Genomic DNA, 16,619 nt, shown 5'->3' on the forward strand with positions numbered 1-16,619 from the left:
TACCAAATTTTCACACATTTTACACTAATTCCTTACCTTCCAGAGAATCTACCATTTTAGTAAACTGAGGTTGATGATTTCCAAAAGGGGTGGATAGAGTGGGCCAGAGGAGGGAAAAACGCTGTTTAAAACATCAAAGAAGAAGATGTAGGGATAAATTAAATAAAGTTATGGGTCATTCAGGTCTAAAAACTGGCTAAATTCAAAGAACAGGTCTTTATTCAACACCATATCAGAACTGCATGTACTGTATACATACATCACTGACCTGTAAAGTACAATGACTAAAAGTATTTTATTTGCAAAGAGACAACACACCACCTGTAGTGTTAGCTTGATTGGATAACACTGGTGATATAATCAAAAGCTGATTATTGAGTAACATGCAACGTGATGGTGGACAGGTTTAGCACTAAGCATCATGATCATAGGCACCATTGTTTTGTAATCATTTACAAGTTATGCACAATTTCTCATGCATGCTTATCAAAAATCCATAAACAAGCATAAAAATATATATTGTTAAAGTTCAATATATACAACAAGAAAATAGAGATTTTTGAAAAAAATGCCTAAGTAGGGATTTTCCCTCTGAGGTATGCTGTAATACCATCATTCATCTCTTGTTTTGCTACTTTTTATTTGCTTGGATCATTTATAAATGATAAGTTTTAATATACTAGTTTTTTCACACCTCTCGTAGTGAAAGGCTGGCTAGAGATACTTTAATACAGCATGCAGTCACCCTGTAGAATAATCACACATCTATAGCTGTATGCTATAACAAAGGCACTAATTTTAATGATGGCATTTTTTATGAATACAGCTAGACTAGTAAAGGTGTATGGTCATCATGATCGAGTAAATAAATTGTTAAGAGGTGTTCGATTGTTATTAAATCAACCAAATTATCAATGGGCATGGTCTCAATTAATTATTATGAAGTTACAGCATCTACCAAGCATAAGCACTTTAATTGTGTGTTGATATGGTTTCATTGCATGAAGAAGATGACAATTAGACTGATTGAAGATAAAAGGAAAGACAAGGCACACAGGGTACACACTTGTCACAAGTCCAAAAGATATATGCCTGTCTGACCACAGTCACAGCCAAACAAAGTAGCACACAGCCACCATTTTATACCACAATAACAAACCCAACAGGCAGACAGAAATTTGAGTTTTGATGATTTAAAAAAAATTCTATATCCAGCCACCTGTGTTTTCTTGCTTTTAGATGGACTAATACTATTCCGTAAAGGTTATTTTTGTCTTGTAAGATCTCTCTAGGATGATTTTAAAGACAACATTTTAGGCTGTGTGCATCACTTTTGGGTTGATCTCTACTTAAACAGTACTTAGTTTACCATACCATTTGACAATCATTTATGATGGACAACATGAGAATATTTCAATTTTTAATAATATATTTTCCTCTATTCCTTTAGACTTCATCCTTATTAAATAAGAGTGGATGTGACTGGGCCTACAAAAAAGGGCATGTGAGCACATTACTTTTTCAAACTTTCATCACTTATAACGTTTTGTACCATTATACTATTTACCACTCTTAGCATAAATTTAATTGGCTTTATGATGCAAGTTACAGAATGCAAACATTCTGTTCCAGTACTGAGATATGACCTGTAAAGTGAAAAAAGGTGTAGTTTGTGTCCACCTGCCCTGTTTTTGTGGGCCGGGTCACATTTATACAGTAAATCTTCTCTTTGTGGTTGGGATGCTTTTTGAGGTGGTGTTTAGGTGAGTGTTTTATTAGGATTTTGACAAAAAAAACATAGGCTATCTTATTTATGATGAACCTGAACCACTACCATGATTCATGGTACTGTGTTGTATATTTGATATGTGCAGGGCTTCAGCATTTAACAATATGCATTGTAACTAAATATGCACATACTGTAGTATAAAGTGAGTAGACAAAGGCTATATAAACTTTTCTATAGATAACTGTGGATGTTCCAAAGATGTCATTGTTATTAAAATTTTTGGTGAGTTACCAATCTGGTACACCTACAGTAATGGATGCAACGTGTAGTGACGTACAGAATAATGTACAGTACAATTGTACTGCAGAATTTACTGTTGACATAATTCCTTCAGTTGAGATAATACAGTCAGTAAATGTTACAGTCAGAGGTCCCTATGGTAGTAATTCATCAGTAATGGAAATTGAGCAAAGTACGTATGTGTATACAATTAATGATTGTACTTTTAGTGATATTGTGATAATGTTTGAGAAGTTTTCCTTTGATTATATGCTGTACAGTAAATTGAGATTATCACTTTGAGTTTAGGAATGAGTTTGAGTTTGAGAGTTCCACTACTCCAATAGAACATTGGAATTCTTAAATTGCAATAACTGTGCACTATAGAATGAGCAGCTATAGCTTACTGTGGTATAGGTTTGGATATATTATGATCCTTTACATTTAAACACATTGGTATTATTGGCGATTGTATGCCTAAAAAAATGGTCTATTAATTTTCTGTTTATCCATTACTGAGGTACTAATCTGTAATTTTGGCTTGGTTCCTGTGCAATATATGAATACAATTGTTTGTCATGCACCCAGACGCACTGACTTTTCTTGGCTGTGTGCCACACTAGTAATAATAATTTGCTTTCAGTCTCTGCAAGGTAATTGTCATTATTGATACTGTTAATTCTGCTTACAGCTGCAGTGTATATCAACACTTTAAGGTGTAATTTCACTCAACCATATAATATTTGTTTTGCATGTAAGAATGCTGCAAGTTTTGCCCATTTACCAGGCATACTTTTATACCCACATGCAACGTTATTTACAGGCCTGGCCACAAATACTAAGAAATCTTTGTAATTGGAGCACACTGTGATTGTCAGTGAATACAGTGTATACCTATTATGAAAGTGCAATGTCAATTATATACCCCTGTACTGTGCAGTATAATGCCATTTATTCCGAATCTTGATTATCTGAACCATTGATTATCTGATTAGTATGAAGGACTGTGTTTTGAGTATTTTTAATCTTTGTTTAGAGCTGAAACAGATTTCCATATTATCTGGATATTCAGATACTAATTCAGGGGTGGATCCAGGGGGGTTTCAAAGGGTTCCATGGAACCCATATTTTGAAAGATCTTCTCTTACTCGAGATAATCTAATAGAGCAGTCAAGATCAAAATACTCTAATAGAGCAGTCACAGTATTCTTTAAGAGAAGTTGTGTAGCAAGCTATGGATATAGTTATCAATAAGGAAATATAGTTGGTGATGGCATCTATGGTGAGGGGCAGCTATTGTCAGCAAGTGAAGACCTTTTTTTTCTTTTTTTTTTGGTCTTTGACTTACGGCTAGGATGAAGTTGCAATTCTAGAGTGGAACCCCCTTTTAAAAAGTCTGGATTTGCCCCTGTAATTCAATATCCAGATAGTAATTTGAAGTCATCAGGATAGTTGCTAATAATTTAAAGCAATTTCATGATAATTTTCATTGATACAAAGTATTCACGGTAATTATTATCTAATCCAAAACAGCCAAGCTGTAAAAAAAAGTGCGGCCCTCAAAAGGCTATAGTGAAAAAAGATGTGAAATCTAAGGTGGCGGCCAAGAAATGGCTGTGATGGTAGGTTAATGGTAAAAATTTTAATAATGACAATTCCGGTGAATTTTTGTGCCACTTGGTCTTGGCAAAAAATTCACCTAAATAGCCGTTATTAAAATTTTTACCATTAACCTACCATCACAGCCATTTCTTGGCCACCACCTTGGATTTCACATCTTTTTTCACCATAGCCTTTTTGAGGGCCGCACTGTTTTTTTTTAAAGGTTGGCTGCTTTGGATTAGATTCCATTTCCTTTTGTATTTGTATACCACAAAAACGGCTTATGGCCAGCTTTGGGACTTTTTTAACCTGTCTTTTTTTTTCTTTACCACAGGAAGAAGAAAAGATGAAGCAGATGTACTTTAAATATTTCTGATTTTATCAGTAAATGTACAAATTATATATATAATACATATATTTATTACAGAACTCTCCATGGTGGTTTCTTTGTAACTGAACACTCTACAAGGTGACTTCTTCTTGCTGCCCTCTCTACAGGGTGAATTGTTTGTAGCTGAACTATCTACAAGGTAACTTCTTCAAGCTGATCTCTCTACAGTGTGATTTGTTTGTAGCTGAATTCTGTGCAGGTGATTTGTTTGCAGCTGAGCTCTTTACAGAATGGTTTCTTTGTAGCTGAACTCTCTACAAGGTAACTTCTTCTAACTGATCTTTCTACAGGGCAATTTGTTTGTGGCTGAATTTTCTACAGGGTGATTTCTTTGAAGCTGAACTCTCTGCATGGTGGTTTCTTTGTAACTGAACTCTCTACAAAGTAATTTCTTCTAGCTGATCTCTCTACAGGGTGATTTGTTTGTAGCTGAACTCTTTACAGGTGATTTCTTTGCAGCTGAACTCTCTACATGATGGTTTCTTTGTAGCTGAACTCTCCACAAGGTAACTTCTTCTATCTGATCTCTCTACAGGGAGATTTATTTGTAGCTCAACTCTCTATAGGTGATTTATTTGCAGCTGAACTCTCTAAATTATGGTTCTTTGTAGCTGAACTCTCTACCAGGTGACTCTTTCTAACTGATCTTTCTACAGGGTGATTTGTTTGTAGCTGAACCCTCTGCAAGGCAACTTCTTCTAGCTGATCCCTCTACAGGGAGATTTGTTTGTAGCTGAACTCTCTACAGGTGATTTGTTTGCAGTTGAACTCTCTACATGGTGGTTTCTTTGTAGCTGAACTCTCTACAAGGTAACTTCTTCTAGCTGATCTCTCTACAGGGAGATTTGTTTGTAGCTGAACTCTCTGCATGATGGTTTCTTTGTAACTGTACTCTCCATAAGGTAACTTCTTCTAGCTGATCTTTCTACAGGGTGATTTGTTTGTAGCTGAACTCTCTACAAGGAAACTTCTACTAGCTGATCTCTCTACAGGGAGATTTGTTGTAGCTGAATTCTCTAAAGGTGATTTGTTTGCAGCTGAACTCTCTACGTGATGGTTTCTTTATAGCTGAACTCTCTACAAGGTAACTGATGTCTCTACAAGGTCACTAGTTTGTAGCTGAACTCTCTATATGGTGGTTTCTTTGTAACTGAACTCTCTACAAGGTGATTTCTTCTAGCTGATCTTTCTAGAGGGTGAATTGTTTGTAGCTGAACTCTCTACAAGGAAACTTCTTCTAGCTGATCTCTCTACAGGGAGATTTGTTTGTAACTTAACTCTCTACCAGTGATTTGTTTGCAGCTGAACTCTCTACATGATGGTTTCTTTGTAGCTGAACTCTCCGCAAGGTAACTTCTTCTAGCTGATCTTTCTACAGGGTGATTTGTTTGTAGCTGAACTCTCTACAAGGAAACTTCTTCTAGCTGATCTCTCAACAGGGAGATTTGTTTGTAGCTGAATTCTCTAAAGGTGATTTGTTTGCAGCTGAACTCTCTACGTGATGGTTTCTTTATAGCTGAACTCTCTACAAGGTAACTGATGTCTCTACAAGGTCACTAGTTTGTAACTGAACTCTCTACAAGGTGATTTCTTCTAGCTGATCTTTCTAGAGGGTGAATTATTTGTAGCTGAACTCTCTACAAGGAAACTTCTTCTAGCTGATCGCTCTACAGGGAGATTTGTTTGTAACTGAACTCTCTACCGGTGATCTGTTTGCAGCTGAACTCTCCACATGATGGTTTCTTTGTAGCTGAACTCTCCACAAGGTAACTTCTTCTAGCTGATCTTTCTACAGGGTGATTTGTTTGTAGCTTAACTCTCTACAAGGAAACTTCTTCTAGCTGATCTCTCTACAGGGAGATTTGTTTGTAGCTGAACTGTCTACAAGCGATTTGTTTGCAGCTGAACTCTCTACATGGTGATTTCTTTGTAGCTGAACTCTCTACAAGGTAATTTCTTTTAGCTGATGTCTCTACAAGGTCACTAGTTTGTAGCTGAATTCTCTACATGATGGTTTCTTTGTAAATGAACTCTCTACAAGGTGACTCCTTCTAGCTGATCTTTCTACAGGGTGATTTGTTTGTAGCTGAACTCTCTACAAAGAAACTTCTTCTAGCTGATCTCTCTACAGGGAGATTTGTTTGTAGCTGAACTCTCTACAGGTGTTTTGTTTGCAGCTGAACTCTCTACATGATGGTTTCTTTGTAGCTGAACTCTCTACAGGTGATTTGTTTGCAGCTGAACTCTCTACATGATGGTTTCTTTGTAGTTGAACTCTCTACAAGGTAATTTCTTTTAGCTGATGTCTCTACAAGGTCACTAGTTTGTAGCTGAATTCTCTACATGATGGTTTCTTTGTAACTGAACTCTCTACAAGGTGACTCCTTCTAGCTGATCTTTCTACAGGGTGATTTGTTTGTAGCTGAACCCTCTACAAAGAAACTTCTTCTAGCTGATCTCTCTACAGGGAGATTTGTTTGTAGCTGAACTCTCTACAGGTGATTTGTTTGCTGCTAAACTCTCTCTATGATGGCTTCTTTGTAGCTGAACTCTCTGCAAGGTAATTTCTTCTAGCTGATCTTTCTACAGGGTGATTCTTTGTAGCTGAACTCTCTACAAGGAAACCTCGTCCAGCTGATCTCTGTACAGGGAGATATGCTTGTAGCTGAACTCTCTACATGTTAGTTTCTCTGTAGTTGAACTCTCTATAAGGTAACTTCTTTTAGCTGATGTCTCTACAAGGTCACTAGTTTGTAGCTGAACTTTCTACATGATGGTTTCTTTGTAACTGAACTCTCTGCAAGGTGACTTCTTCTAGCTGATCTCTCTACAGGGTGATTTGTTTGTAGCTGAACTCTCTACAAGGAAACTTCTTCTGGCTGATCTCTCTACAGGGAGATTTGTTTGTAGCTGAACTCTCTACAGGTGATTTGTTTGCAGCTAAACTCTCTACATGATGGTTTCTTTATAGCTGAACTCTCTACAAGGTAACCTCTTCTATTGATCTCTCTACAGGGCGATTTGTTTGTAGTCAAACTCTCTACATGGTAGTTTCTTTGTAGCTGAACTCTACAAGGTGATTTCTTCTAGCTGAACTATCCCTTTCCATAGTAGCATGAACTCCCTATAAGGTAAATTTTTCTAGCTGATCTCTCTACAGGGTGAATTGTTTGTAGCTGATCTCTCTACAGGGTGACTTGTTTCTAGCTGATCTCTATGCAGGTTACTTGTTTCTAGCTGATCTCTTGAATTCTCTTCAGAGTGACTGCTCTATTAGGATGACTGCTCTATTAGAGTATCTCGATCTCTCACTTGCTGCACCAAGTTGGATTTCGTGTTATAACTCTGTGGCTTTAAGTCTGATTCTTCTACACCATTGAAGAGCCTTTGTAAGATGATTACTGCTTCTATGCAGCGATTTTCAAAGCATATTCCCTAGCGGTTTATCTGGTAGGCGTGACAAGTAGTCGTTTTTTATTAGCTAATCTCGATTGCGTGATTGTTACACACTGTTGGTTTTTTCGTGGTATCTTCCTGGTTTTTAGCTCGATTTCTTTCAAACCACAAAAGGTTTGAGGTTCAATAGTTAACCTATTCACCCACCGATTTTCAGCTTCTTCCCATACGCGGTTTACCCCAGGGGCGGATCTAGGATTTATAAAGGGGGGGGGGGGGCTAACTCAAATTACTAATCTCTTGGGTAGAGGTGTGCAAAGCACGCTTCCCAGCATGCAAAGCATGCAGGGTCTGGGGGCATGCCCCCCTCCCCCCCCCCAGGAAAATTTTGAAAAATAGATGCTAAAATACTGCAATTTGGAGACATTTCCACATAAAATTCATAATATTTTCTGCCTGTAGATATTTTATATACTGCCTTTAGATTATAGGTAGCTATGGCTCTCTGAAGCATTTTTCTAATGAAAAAGTTTGGGTAGGTACAGACAACCAAGTACATGATGCACCCCTCTCACAATTGCACAACACTGAATAGGTGCATGTCAGAATAAGAATGTTGAAAGTGGAAAATTTTGAAATTTGAACAATACAGATTGAATCTGAAAGCATTTTCAATGGAAATTGTGTACATGAATTAAGTATTGCCATACATATTAACTGTCTACACAAGTAGATGAATGAAGCCCTTTAAACAGACCAATGCACTTCATTGTATGTATAGGTGCAGGCAGATTTGGAAAAATTCCATAACAGAACCAACTATGTGTTTCCAGTGAATGTTCTATTAGAGTAGTTAGCTGACTACTCTATTAGAGTATCTCGATCTTGTACACCTCCAATCCTGATCCGGGCCCTTGTTACACAAACTTTAGCATAAATCCACTGATAATACCTTGAAAAGATGTTTATAAGGTGGTTTTATGAGTATTTGTATTATTAGTGATCATATAATTATGCTAAGACAAAATTTCATTATAATACTCAGCATATTGATCAAGTAAAGCCTAAATATGAAGGGGGGGCTTCAGCTCCTAAAGCCCCTCCCCTGGATCCGCCCCTGTATCCTGTAGATGTGACAACATATTGGTGTTATTTTTCGTGAATAATCGATCATAACTCTTTTCTTGTTTATCGTATCCTAGCCAACGTTGGTACAGAGATGTGCCGTTATACCCCCCTTTGGTGTGCCAAATTTCAAGGCAATCGGATATAGCGTTCGCGTTTTATAGCAGTTTTTGTAAGTGTGCAAAAAGAGGAAGAAAATAAGAAGAAAAATAATGAAGAAACTAAGCCAATTTTCGAAGTCACATATTTCTGGAACACTTGAAGTGATTTCGCTCTAATTTGGAATGTGGAGTGCTGAAGGTGGAGGGAGTATCCACAGCAAAAATCGTCTTGTTTCATCAAGGCAGCACAGAGCTACGGAGGTGCGAAAATTGCGTTTTCTTTCTTCCTGTCAATATACTCACTAGTGTTACGTGCCGGCTTCTTGGGCTGCACGACACACTACCGTGTGTCTTGATGCTATAATCTTATTCATTGTTCAAATACTATGCTTGCTTCTGATCTAAATTATGAGTACAACAAGCAGGCTTATGACTAAATATGTCATTAGCGATGATCTCACTGTCTGTAGGAAAGATATATTTAGTTCAGGATATTCAGATAGTAAAACTTGCTACGTATCTGTATCTGCTCTAATTGTATGTTCAATTGGAGTAAGTGTATGGAGAGTTGTTGAATGCAACTATACGGGTATACAGATGAATGTGCTTCATCTACATAATTATGTATATCTGAACAAATTCACTTACCTGTGAACACTATTACAATTGAACTGGTATGTACATATGTGACCGGATTTGCAAAAAGGTACCTCTTCCACACATTTTACATACCAGCAAACAAAATGATATAACACTTCACTCCTTATTCTGATTAACTTGCTCTTAGTATCAATATGTAGCCTGCTACTGTAGCTACACTTATGGAAAAGTTCAGGCTAATATATACCATTATCAAAAAGTTATGAAGCATCAATTTTAAAAAATGGGTCAAGTTTTGTGTGTGAAAATGGCACCTTTTCGCAAATCTGGTCACATATGTAGATACAGTATTTACATGGACAATAGAGGTTTAACTGTTGTTGTACGCTGTATAATTATGTGATCGGTTTTGACCCTAACATAACGTTTGGCATATAATGACCAAAAACAGGAGATTTCAAACTGTCAATCAGCACTAGTAATTAATACCATGATTAGTGCATACTTTTGTCATAACAAATCCTGTGAAATTATCCAACTGTGGAAAGCTGTCTTACAAAAATATGGTCTAAAATTCCACATTTTTATGCACGACAGTAAAAGCTAATTTTCCAACATCCAGTCACATATGAATGTACCTATTATGTATTCTCCTCCTTTTACCCAGGGTTTAATGCAGTATTGGGTGTAAATGTAGAGAATGTTTCACATAATTCAACAGTAGTGAAGTGTGACTTAGCTTGCTTTTCTCCTGAACTGGAATGTGTTCTGTACAACATCACTACAAATAACACTGATATTGCATCACCAATAATGATTACTACTAGTAATATTATTGGATCACTGACAAGTTACAATTATCCAACTCAACTAATAACATTCACTAAGCTAACAAGTGGTACAACATACAATTATTGTGTTGTTGCTATTAATGTAACTGATGTGATGGAAGCTGGAGATCCAGTGTGTGGGAATTTTAGTACTTTTGCAACTAATTATAATGAAATGGATACAGCTACTGATGGTATGCTCTTACAAATATTTACAATGTGCTGTATGTAGCTACTATTGAGTGTTATACTGTATTCTGTGTGTTCTAATCTTATTGGGTATCCATTACCAAGCTGCAAATTTATAGCTACAGCAGAAGTCAAGAAGTGCCACTAGCTTGTGCATAAATAATTTGATGCTTCACTGTACAACACAGTGACTTAAAATCTATGAAGTCATTACTTGTAGTTGTAAAAAGTAAAAACAGTGTATGACTATAATATTGTAATTTTTATATTTGTGACCAGGCCTACGAAATGGGACATGTGCCCTATTTTCGCAGGTCAGTCACATTGTGATAAGACTCACATATGGTTCATCTAACAGACCCACTACCATGTGAAACAACTACTGCCATAGCTTGTGTAGTAACCTTCATCCTAACACTGACTGTGTCTGTGATCATTACATTTATTGTGACATACATGATCGTTAAGAGGAAGTATGATAATATGCTACAAGAAACTACTGGTAAACATCCGCTATATGAAACAATACATCCACCCAGTCACACTACTAATGATATGGAGTTACAACCAAATCCAGCCTATGGTACAAGTGATAAAGTGATCATGGATAATAATCCTGCTTATGAGAGTTATAAGTGACTCATACAGTACATAACACATAATGTGTAACTGCATACACTTTGTCTACCTATAGAACTTTTGGTTTTAAAATTAATAACTTACCTTATAATTTTGTACTGATCTAGCTGCCTGTTGAAGACTGCAACATATTGTACTCTTTGGAAGATGGTATATTTTGCTGAGTTTAATGGTCACTGGCATGAAATGGCCTAGACAGCCAAACTGTCAAAAGACACAAGATCAACTGAAAATCCAGCATGTTGGAGGTCCAGCAGTAATGAACCATAGCAATCTTCTTTATAGTGCTAATGGTTTTGAGTGCCAATTTGCTGTGTGTATTTGATGTAAATCTTGCAGGATTGGGAAGGTAATGGCAATCTTATAGACTGTTCCTTTCCCCAAAGAATACCATCATAGTAAACTCATGCTTTAACTTCTTTATAACTATGCACAGAGTTACTGTAGTTGTTTTAGTTAACCAGCCATCTACTGTTTGTATAGGATATTAACTCTTGGGCTTCAGCATTATAGACGTGTTTAACAAAGAGATGTGGTCATAAAAATGTATCACATGCACAAATTGTAAACTAGAACTTATCAATCAAGCAATGATAAAAATGGGTGGACTAAAACCATTAGTAAACTCAGTCATGGTAAAATAAATTACTTTTCAGCCGTTAAAGTAAGGTTTTAGGAGGTAGTTCAAATTTTGCAGTCATAAACCACCTACACAGAAAAGTCACCTCATTATTCTTTTTCAGTAAATCCTGAGTATTGATAAAGTATGACTATACAAGGTTTGTATTTCGGGTAGTGATTACTGTACTTGATGCATGCAGTACTGCAATGTGCAGAAGCACTTCAAAAACGTTTGCCCTACATTGATTTTCCTGATCTTTTCCCCCTATTGTACATAAGGCCAGGAAAACTTGATTAATTGTTTCTCATCCCCACCCGCATCCCTTTTTACCCCACCGCCTCTAATTTCATTATTGCTGTTATCAATCATGTGCACACGTATTTTGATGCTAAGAAGACCGGCTATAGCACAGCAAACGTCTCTTGCACCTCAGAATGGTGGTAAAATGTAAGTACAGTATTAGCTTGTAAAAGGCTTTAGCTATTCTTTATAGCAACAAACAGCTTGATTTAGAGCATTGCTTTAACAATGAATAATGAAAAATTACCTCCCACCCTCATGGAATTCTGTGGATGAGAAACAAGTAATCAAGTTTGCCTGGCCTAAATCCAAATTGTATTATGCAAAAATGATGTAATAATTTTAGTACCACGCCTTCTCGTTTAACCCGTCTATAGGATGTAGTTATTCTGCTCATTCTGCTGATTCAAAATTGTTGATATAATTAGTTAGTTTTATAAGTAGCTAAACTTTAATTTTTCTTTTTGTCTTGCCAGTACTCCAGTTATTACATTTTTGATAACTTGGTAACCCTGAGACTAGACTCCTGACTGCTTATAATTATATTGCACTCGTAATTGTCAAATTATGACATTATCATTATGTAGAAAAACTGTTACCATATCTGGTAAGATTTACATACATAGTTTAAGATTATTCACTAGAGCATTTAGCGGTTGATATAAAATCTGCAAGATATAGTCACAGTGAAGAAATTAAACTTGGTACAAGAAACATGGGTCAGTGGTTACAAACCCAGAAACTATAGGCTAGAATATCTTCACCTTGCACACAAACACCTATGCTAAGGCACCAGAGCTCCTTGGTAGATCTCATAGTTGGCTCACCTCTGGATATGCCAAATAGCTATATACTGCAAGTTACTGAGTACATATGGATGTATACAGTCTAGCTAATCCTGAATCAATAAGGGCTTGATATATTGTGTCTAACGAATGAGAATAAGTCAACTGAGGAATTACAAACATATTAAGCTACATTGCAGGAAAGCAAAAATGGTCCATAGACCAACACCTTATTGTATGAAAAAAATTGTATGTAAATTATGAATACCTACTCAATGTACAGCCATTTGTAATGTTACTCTTGTTTCAAAGGCTATACATATATGGAGCTGTGATTTACAACTGCCACGGTGGGATACAATCTTAGCACTTTAGCACTTTAGATAATGATTTCATACGTTACTGTAGGTAAAAATAAATGGGTTTTGTAATGATTAGTTTTGGCACTGCACATGGTTCACAAATTCTGAACTGAGTTAGAACTGAAACAGCTATCATAAATTATAACATTGCATACAAACTTTCTGCTGAGCACAAAAAGCTTTAACTAGGCTGTCGATGGGCTTCACTATTCAATGGCTTCTACTTCCATTGTCCCTTCCATTCCACCACCCTTAGACGCATTGGTAACTATCCTGTATAGTGTAGGAAACCCTCCTCTAAGGTAGAACTGTATATTAGTGATCATGGAGGTTTGCACTTTTTCACAAAAATTGACCAGAACCAAGCCTCACAATGCCTTCATGGTGTGCCATGGTAAAATATTCAAGTTTAGAAGTGCTATCATTGCAACCTGAAATTTAGGGGCTGCAGAACGTAGCCTAAATTATGTGAAACAGATACAATGCCTATATATATAGCTATAGGGGCATCCATTGTGTCATACTATTATAGTTTGGTTCCTGATAACAAATTTTGAGAAACAGGTGTAGGGGATCATTACAACAAACAGTGTATTAACATCACCTGAAGTGCAAATTTAATCACTACTTTATGTATATATACATATATATGCTGGTTTATTGTCTACACTTATTTCTTTACTGTATTCATCATCAGTAAACTTCTGTAGCATGGAATTATGGGAAAGAATGATGCCGGACATATGACAGTTGTATTTGGGCCAGTACTTGTGTATATGTATACCATTCATGAGAAAATAAGAGAGTCAGATCCATTGAGATTTGAAAGTAATTTTAAAAAACTTTCAAGCGCTATTTAGACATAATGTAGTCAAATGTTAACAGATTGCACAACAATGCAAATTACTGTTTTGTTGTCATTATGTGGCTACTCTTTATAATAATGCATAATTATGTACATGATAAGTTGTAACTCAATGCTGATTATCTCTTCGTTTCCCACCAATACGTAGTTTTTGCCATGCATTTTTTGACTTCCTGATAATATTTATTTTTAGATGAATAGAAACAGCTTTAATAACAACATACATTTTTATTGGATCAGTAACATATAAGCAAACTTTAGAAATAAAAAGTTCCTTATAAGGATCTAGTACAACAAGGCATTGATATATATTCTTATATATTCCTGCATCTACATCACGACAGTATTTTTTTGTAAAACCATCATACAATAATCTTTTGCGCTGAATTTTTTTCTGATTGTCCCTGAATGGTGTAGCTACCCAGCAAACTTGTAAATAAACAGAGTGAATCGATTGTGATAAACTCTTACACATTTATTTCCCCTTTTTTGCAAATTTAATTACATCATACTTCTAAATAGATTATTCAATCACCATCCCATTTAGACCACTAGTGCATAATTATGTAGAGAAGTGCTGCTAAAAATTTGGTGATGATAGCTGCAACTATACAAGAGTTATAAGGTTATAAAGCAAGGAGTGTAATTGTTTGGTTAAAGGAATGTGGGAAATGAAGGGTTATTGAACATGTATGTGAGACATTGAAACTGATAACATAAACATCATTCAATGCTGAATACCTACAGTAAGTAGAAGATGTATTGTTACACTGAATTGATGAATAGTACCATGGTAATGTATTAAACAACACTTATTGATGATGTCAATAGTATGATATACTTGCAAAGTAATTACTTGTATAATCGCTATATAAACCACTAAAAAGTTATTCATCAGTTCTTTTTGCATGAATTAGTTGATTTACAGAAGTATCCAATAGCTGACAATTCGAGAAAAATTGTAACTACTTATTATAACTATTCAAATAATATACTGAATGGTGAGCTGCTACGTGTATTGATGCAAATAGGTGTAAGTCTATTACATAGTTTCATGAGTAGCAGTAACACTATAACCTTATAATAGGTACTTAATGTAGTTACTGTATGTATGTACATAAGTAGATGTGATTTTTAATGAGGTACATAGCCAACGTACAGTATAGTGATGTTGTTGACAACAGTAAATCGTGGGTCATAATACAATACTATTGTAGTTCATCCAATCAAAAATAGCCAAGCTTTGAAGAATATGGCCATCAAATTACAAAAAATTGTGATTCCAAAGGTTGTGATAATAATGACATTTTGTTGATATTACAAATTGCAACATTAAAAACCAATTGAACCCTCCATAGTTTATTATCGACATAACTGAACATTCTAATAGATTTTATTACCTATCTACACACTCTATTAGGTCTTTTTTCATTCTAGTATTACCTTACTGAACACTCAAATATCTTATTGGCTAGATGATTTTATATTTTTTGCCTGCTGAACACTCTAATAGGTCTTATTACCTTTCTGTTAAGACCAGCTCTAATAATAGGTTTTTGATCAGATGCTTTTATAAACTAGCTAACTGCCTTATTAGCACACTACTTGTCAGAAGGTTCTTAGTTTACTAATTTGTTAAGCTGCTTTACTTTAGCTGTACCCAGTTATACCGATAGTAAAATGTCAGTAACTTTTAGTATATGGAACATAATTGTTTTACTAAGTTTTAAACTCTCAGTAAACATCAGTGAATGTGGGTTTACTGAAAAACTACTGGGGATATACCACTCCAGTTAACTAAGAAACTTCAAGCAGTGGCATGCATTGAATGTTATGTTACTGTCTATTTTACCAGATGGATATATACTGTAATTAGTTTTTACAACTAAATAGTTTAATCTGAGCTACTGAAGGCTCTTCTGCTTTCTACATTTCTGGTTTGTCTGATAGTCATGACAATGTATCGTTTCTTATTCATGACAGTAGATTGCAGCATTTGCAGGCCTGTTTCACTTGCTCGGTTAATTTTATCCATATAACTACACTGCATTTATGCCGATAACCACAAAAATGGTTTGCAATGCAATAGTTATGCTCCATGTACAGACTGATTTCTCAAGTCCTCCTTCAAGCATCTTACCCTGTATGCATGACAATCAATCACTTTTGTGATATTTCAAATATTGCATTTGTTATCTGATATGTAAGAAAATTGTTACTGTTTAAATGTACTGGTAGCTATTCTAAGTCTGTTGTAACTACTTATGGCTAGAAAAATGATGTGTAAGATGGAATGCTTCATTTATGGCTATCTTGAAAACCAAGCAACTAGCTACAGAAACTAAATGAGCATTATTTTGGAATAATAAGATAAGTATGCAAGAATAATGGGAGAAACTTTTGTTGGGAAATTCTGGAAACAATAATAGGTAACATTTTGAGCATAATAGGCTCAGGCCTACAGATATGTGTGGGAAAGATCCCTTTTTACAAATCCAGTCACAACAAGGCATTATGCAATACTGTTAGTATACGTAATAACACCTACACGATTATTTGTTCTTTAGAGCTAGTAGCTCCTACTATATGCATGCTTTGTAAACCTACAGTACCAAGCAGTAACTACAAAGGTAGTTTTAGACCTCATAATAACTACAGCATGTATCCACACTTTATGTGTGATGATTACAACAGTTCTTGAGAACTATCACTGAGTTTTTATAATATACAACATTCACATATTACACAATTGTGAGAATCTTTCTCAATTCTCATTTAGTAATTTTAAGCCTAACGAAACCCAC

The 16,619-nt window shown here is 35.6% G+C and overlaps 1 protein-coding gene across 1 annotated transcript in view; it reads left to right on the plus strand.

Moving 5' to 3' along the window:
• LOC136260676 (fibronectin-like) overlaps positions 1-10,974 on the plus strand; it is a 36,598-nt gene extending 25,624 nt beyond the window's left edge. Inside the window, exons 6-8 of the mRNA XM_066054505.1 lie at positions 1,967-2,201; positions 9,891-10,247; positions 10,601-10,974. Of these exons, the coding sequence (XP_065910577.1) occupies positions 1,967-2,201; positions 9,891-10,247; positions 10,601-10,881 (873 nt within the window). The 3' untranslated portion in view covers positions 10,882-10,974. The remainder of the gene's footprint in view (positions 1-1,966; positions 2,202-9,890; positions 10,248-10,600) is intronic.
• Positions 10,975-16,619: the final 5,645 nt, after the last annotated feature.

Source organism: Dysidea avara, chromosome 1 (genome assembly GCF_963678975.1).
Source record: "Dysidea avara chromosome 1, odDysAvar1.4, whole genome shotgun sequence".
Lineage (NCBI taxonomy): Eukaryota > Metazoa > Porifera > Demospongiae > Dictyoceratida > Dysideidae > Dysidea > Dysidea avara.